The sequence below is a fragment of the Gracilinanus agilis genome, chromosome 4 (assembly GCF_016433145.1).
Source record: "Gracilinanus agilis isolate LMUSP501 chromosome 4, AgileGrace, whole genome shotgun sequence".
NCBI lineage: Eukaryota > Metazoa > Chordata > Mammalia > Didelphimorphia > Didelphidae > Gracilinanus > Gracilinanus agilis.
Window position 1 is genome coordinate 333,648,332 of NC_058133.1, and position 5,838 is coordinate 333,654,169.

Below are 5,838 nucleotides of genomic sequence, written 5' to 3' on the forward strand. Positions count from 1 at the left end.
ATTTCATACATTTAGATAGTGCAAGCAAACTCTACAAAACTCCAGTGAAAAAGATTAAAATCTAATTGGGAAGTGTGTAATAAAATAAATAAAATGGATGTTTATTTGTGGTTTTCTAAGTCAGTATGTGGCCTAAAGTTTATACTGTGAGTTTGAAATCACTGATCTAGTTCTACTCCCCTCATTTTACAGACGATATCACAAACCAGTTAGGTTTGACGACTTTGCCTATAAGCAACAGAGATGAGATTTAAACTCAGACCTTTCAACCATACCACTCTTGTCTCATATGAGCATTCTTCACCTTAATTATAAGAAGAAAATACTTCCTTCTGAGAAACATGATGATTAAAAGTGCTGGACGATAGAAACCCTCCTCCTTTGACCTTCATAATGATAATCTACTGAAATGACCAAAATACAAATTATTATAAGATATCTTTTCTTGTTTTTCAGTTGTGTCTGAATTTTCATGAATCCATTTGGGATTTTCTTGGAATGGTTTGCCATTCCTTCTCCAGCTATTTTACAGAGCAAAACAAATCCCTAAATGAAGAAACTGAGGCAAACAGAGTTAAGTTACTTGTCCAGGATGAAACAGCTAGTGCCTAAGGCCAAATCTGAACTCACAAAGATGAGTTCCTGACTCCAGGCCCAGCACTCTATCTACAGTACTACTTATCTACCCCAAATAAGTTAGCTACCATGTAAAATTTACTTTATTTTCACAAAGTGAATAATGAGCTTTGTTCTGAAACACAAAAAGAAATGTTTGTACCAAGGCTCTAATAAGAGACAGAGGAAAAATAAGAGTCTAGCATTTTTGTGACATGCAAGAAAACATATATTTAATGATATTTTACCAATGTTATGTTTTGGTTTGTGTTATTTCTCATGAAACCTGACAGCATATCCAAAATAATAAAACAAGTCCGTGGTATTTATTTTTCACTGCTAAGGCAACTCCGAAGATGTTCTTTACTTTGTTGTTCTTTAACACAAGTCAGGGTCCATACGTGGCTATTTTGCACAAATGTAGCATGTTTTTTGACTCTGCAGTGGGATGATCACTAGGCAAGGGATGTTACAAACACCTTAAATTCCTACTCTTTGCAATGAGTTTAAAACTCCATTTACCTTGTAGTACTCCGACATATTTTGAAAACCCCTTAGGGAAGTTATGAAGTTATGCTTTTGCTAAGTTCAACGTTTTCTCCAATTCCTTCAGTTGTAGGTTTCCTTGGGTAATCATCATTCTGATTACATCCTAAGAGGAAATTGAAATCTAGTCAAGAGACACATTGAAAAAAGGACTGAATATCTGCCACTTCAGTGTTTGCAGATGGCTAACATTTTTTTTTTTAGACCTTTACCTTCCATCTCAGAATCAATACTCTGTATTGGTTCTAAGGCAGAAGAGCAGTAAGGGATAGGCAATGGAGGTTACTTTGTTCTTCCTTAACACAAGTCAGGGTCCATATGTGGCTATTTTGCACAAATGTAGCATGTTTTTTTACTTTGCAGTAGGATGATCACTAAGCAAGGGATGTGACAAACACCTTAGATTCCTACTCTTTGCAATGAGTATAAAACTCCATTTACCTTGAAGCATTCTGACACAGATTTTGAAAACCCTTTAGGGAAATTATGCTTTTGCTAAGTTGAGTGTTTTTTCCAACTCCTTCAGTTGTAGATTTCCCTGGGTAATCATCATTCTGATTACGTCCTAGAAGAAATTGAAATCTAGTCAAGAGACACATTGAAAAAAGGACTGAGTAGCTGCCGCTTCAGTATTTGCAGATGACTAACATTTTTTTTAAACCCTTACCTTCTGTCTTAGAATCAATACTATATATGGGTTCTAAGGCAGAAGAGCAGTAAGGGCTAGACAATGGAAGTTGTGACGCCCAGGGTCACACAGCTAGGAAATATCTGAGGCCAGATTTGAACCTAAGACCTCCTAGGCCTGGCTCTCAATCCACTGAGCCACCAAGCTGCCCCCAATAGCTAATATTTTTAAGAAAGAGGAAAGCAATTAGGTATGCCAAACATGTGCAACATTTCTTTCTCCTCTTTTCCCCTATACTTCCCAATTCAAAATCATGTAAAAATTATTTGAAAGGTAGTGGTACCTACAGAATAAAAACTGCCTGGAAATACTTAACTTAAAAAAATTATTGGTCTCATTTAAATTAAAAATATATTTCATAGTATGTAAGCCAGGGGTGTCAAATGTGTGGCCCATTACAACACATAAACCTCCCAAGTTCAGGTTGAACCAAATAAAATATAGTTGAGAAATATTTAATAAAGTAAATAGATATACAATAAAACACAGACAACATTACATTTTGAAACTAAGTACCCACTAGAATCTTTATGTATGGATTAGTGGTCCCCATTTCTGAGAGTCTGACACCACTAATATAGGCAATTCCTTCAAAGAAGTAAAAAAAAAATTTTTTTTAAGTACATCAAAGAAATTTTTAAAAGAAAAAGGCACTCAAAAAATGTAGTACCTCATTAGGGTATAGAGAAATATTTAATTCAAGTAGACAGCACTCACGCTAAATGTATTTAAAATTTTGATTTAAAGCTTACCCTTAAATGAAAAGACGCTGGAAAGTAGTGAAAGGGGGCGCTGCTGCCACCAGGTCAAGTTCTTGTTCGTCCTTACCTCTTCTGTGGCATTCTTAAGTGAAAAGAAGCTGGAAAGTAGTGAAAGAGGGGGCTGTTGCCACCAATTCAAGCTCTTGTCCGTCCTTACCTCTTCTGTGGCACTTTTATTTCTTTTGAATTCTTCCCTTGCCCAGTTCTGTAGATATTTGCGGTCATTTTCATTTGGTACCTCCCGAATTGCTTGTAAAATCTTTCTGTATAGAAGAAGGACTTGTTGCCTTCTCATGAACTGTTCCAGAAAGGAAAAATAACCTCAATTATACCTGAACTTCTAAGCAATAGTTAGAGAGCTAAAGGGGTCTTAAGAGACCATCTAGTGGAAACTTTTTTTTTAATCAAGCATTTATTTTTTTTCTCCCTCCTACTTCCCCACTCCCTATAGATAAAAATACAAAACTTGTAACACATAAGCATTATCAATTAAGACAAATTTCCACACTGGCCACATCTAAAAAAAAATGTGTGATTCAAACTACTTCTTTTTTCACATAAGAAAACTACAGACTCTCAAAAGAGGTGAAGAGCCTTGATTAAGATCAGTTTGTTATAGACAACTCTTGAGTCTATAACAAAAATCTAATTCAGTCCAACATGGTTTCTACTACAGGACCACTGAGAAAGGAAATTAGAACCAAGCAAGCTTGTTCCCATTACACTAAATTACTGCAGATGACTTCAAGTCTTTCATACCTTGAACATACCTTCTTGGACCACTAACCCCTCCCCGCCCACCTATTCTGCAAACACCAGGAGATATATAGGTAACTGTATTTAATTATATGAACTTTTTAAAGGAGTACAAAAGGAACTTCTAATTCAGTGTGTGAACTTTGACAAGTCACACAAGCCTGAGGATCTCAGTTTATTCCTCAGTAAAACTTTGGACTAGTTGATCTAAATTCCAGAAGGTCCTTCACTAATGATAACCTTTGAAAGCAGTTATTTGCAGTGGTAGTGAGGAGGCACAGTAGAAAAAGAGGGAACCTAGAGTCAAAAAGCCCTGAATTCAAAGCTGTTCTCAGACAATAACTATGTAACTTTGGCTGGGCAAGCCTTACTTCACCTGTATACCTCAGTTCATCTGTAAAAGGGAGATAATAACAGTACCTACCTCTAGGAGTTGTTGTGATGATCAAATGAGATAATTGTACTTAGCCCAGTGCCTGCCACATATTGTAGAGGGACCAGGACTCTAACCAGCCCTCTACTACTTCCAACATGTGTGATTGTGGGCAAATTGCTTATTTTCCAGGTCTGCCTAGCATATGGTAAATGCTCAATAAATGCTTATCCCTTCTCATCTGAAAATGAAAGGGGGTTAATCTAAATCTTCCAGCTTTGAAGCCCCTAAAACTGAGAGAATATCCTGACAATAACTGTGACTCCCCTCCATGTAGGTAGAGATCAACATTTCTGGTTTCAAGCCCCATTCTTAAAAATTACTGAGTACCCCCGAAAAGCTTTCAGTTCTGTGGGTCACAGCTATCTGGGGGAGGTATTTTTCAATCTTCATGTTTGCAGGTAAATCTTTAATTCACAGTTCATAAAATCTCTGGAAAATTCCACTGATACTTGTGAGGTGAAAAAAGACAAAATAGTATCAACATTATGAAAATTGACTTAGGTATCCTCCAAAAGAGTCTCGGGACTCCCAGGGGTTCCTTGGGAGGGGCTGAGAATAGTTGGTACAGAAGCAGATGGAAGGGACTTCCGAGACCAGTCTATCCCTCTCCTCCTACCCACCCACACCCCCGCCCCGACCTTTTTTTTTTTTTAAAGAAGAGGAAACTGAGGCTCAAAGAGGTTCGAGTGACTTCCCCCAAGCTATATACGGCATAAGCATCAGAAACGACTGGATCCCAGAGTCAGGGCTCTTTCCCTGGCACGACAGTACTTCCTATGTACCTAGGGATATTCATTTCAGGAGGGTCAGTTTCTTCATCTGAAAAACAGGGCCGGGGGTGGGGGGGAGGGGAGCGCCACCTAGGCTAAAAAAGCTTTATAAACGAGAGCTCTTCTCAGTCCTAGGTGCTCCGAAACCCGCACGAAAGCGAAAACGCGCGCGCCCCCCGCTGCCAACCCCGAGAATAGAGTCCGACCAAGGCACACATCTAACAGAGGGCACAGGGACAAACAGAAGACAGACAAGAAGCGAGGGGAGAGAAGACCACAAGCAGCAAAGGGGTCGGGACGTAGGGGCCCAGTGGGTACCTCTTTGAGAGTTAGCGCTACAAGGGGTGAGCGAGAGGACATGGCCAGCCCGAGAACCGGACTTCAACCTCCGCAACCTCCTTTCCCTACCGGTACCTCAGGCGACAGTGCGCAAGAGCGGAAGCTCAAATTAAGGGACTGTTAGGCTCTCGCGAGAGATTCAGGGGCAGTGGACGGGAGGAGGAGATATGGGGAGGGCCTTGAGAGGTGGAGGCGGAGTTAGAGGTGGGGCGAGGAGCTGAGAGAAAAGCGGAGGCGGGGGAAAAGTGAGCTCTAGAAAGAACTGGAGAACCAGAGGGTTAGGGAAAGAAAAGCTGGGGCCGAGGGAAGGAGATGTATGGAAAGGGAAAGGAGGTGAGGGGAAGGGAAAGGAAGGGGGAGGGGAAAGGGTGGGAGAGGGACTGGCGCCTGTTCCTAGGCAGCTGCGAAAGATTGTGGCAGTGATTAGGGAGGGGCGAGCCTCATTCTGGAACCCCGCGGTGTTCTAACGTAGGAAGAACCTCCATTCAAAGCCTCAATGTATGTGGAAGGTCACCATTAGAGAGAGCCGGATCAAATTCCATCTGGTACAGAATGACTGTAACACTGTATTAATCTCTTAGTGACCCCACACAACCCAGGGTCCTTGAATATTAAAAAATGTTCATTTAAAAAAAGTTGCATCTTTATTTTCACTAACCTCTGCGGTTTAACATTTCCTCTTATTAATGCCTTAAAACTAACATTTTTCAGAGGAGTGGTCCATGGCTTCACCAGTCTGCCAAAGGGGTCTGGGACAAACGCAAAAAAAGGTATAAGAACTGCTCTAAGGCTATTGAGTTGCGAAGAATTAATCACTATTGATAGGCTTAGAAACAACCCCTACTAGCAATGAGCTCATATCTTGATGGGGGTGATAAACGAATATAGCATAAATATAATGTGAATGAATACAATGTGTGTGGAGTG

At 40.2% G+C, this 5,838-nt stretch overlaps 1 protein-coding gene across 3 annotated transcripts; it reads right to left on the reverse strand.

The window, feature by feature from the left end:
• Window positions 1-820: 820 nt before the first annotated feature.
• On the reverse strand, window positions 821-5,057 carry LYRM2 (LYR motif containing 2). Of its 3 annotated transcripts, XM_044676440.1 has the most exons (4): window positions 4,891-5,057; window positions 2,768-2,908; window positions 1,603-1,726; window positions 821-1,267 (listed from the first exon to the last, which is right to left on the reverse strand). In XM_044676440.1, the coding sequence occupies exons 1-3, from the start codon at window positions 4,930-4,932 to the stop codon at window positions 1,646-1,648; spliced, it is 264 nt and encodes an 87-aa protein (XP_044532375.1). In that variant the 5' UTR covers window positions 4,933-5,057; the 3' UTR covers window positions 821-1,267; window positions 1,603-1,645. The 3 variants fall into 3 exon arrangements, with proteins under 3 accessions (XP_044532375.1, XP_044532376.1, XP_044532374.1); XM_044676441.1 differs by lacking the exon at window positions 1,603-1,726 and having other exon boundaries at window positions 4,891-5,054; XM_044676439.1 differs by lacking the exon at window positions 1,603-1,726 and having other exon boundaries at window positions 2,602-2,908; window positions 4,891-5,054.
• Window positions 5,058-5,838: the final 781 nt, after the last annotated feature.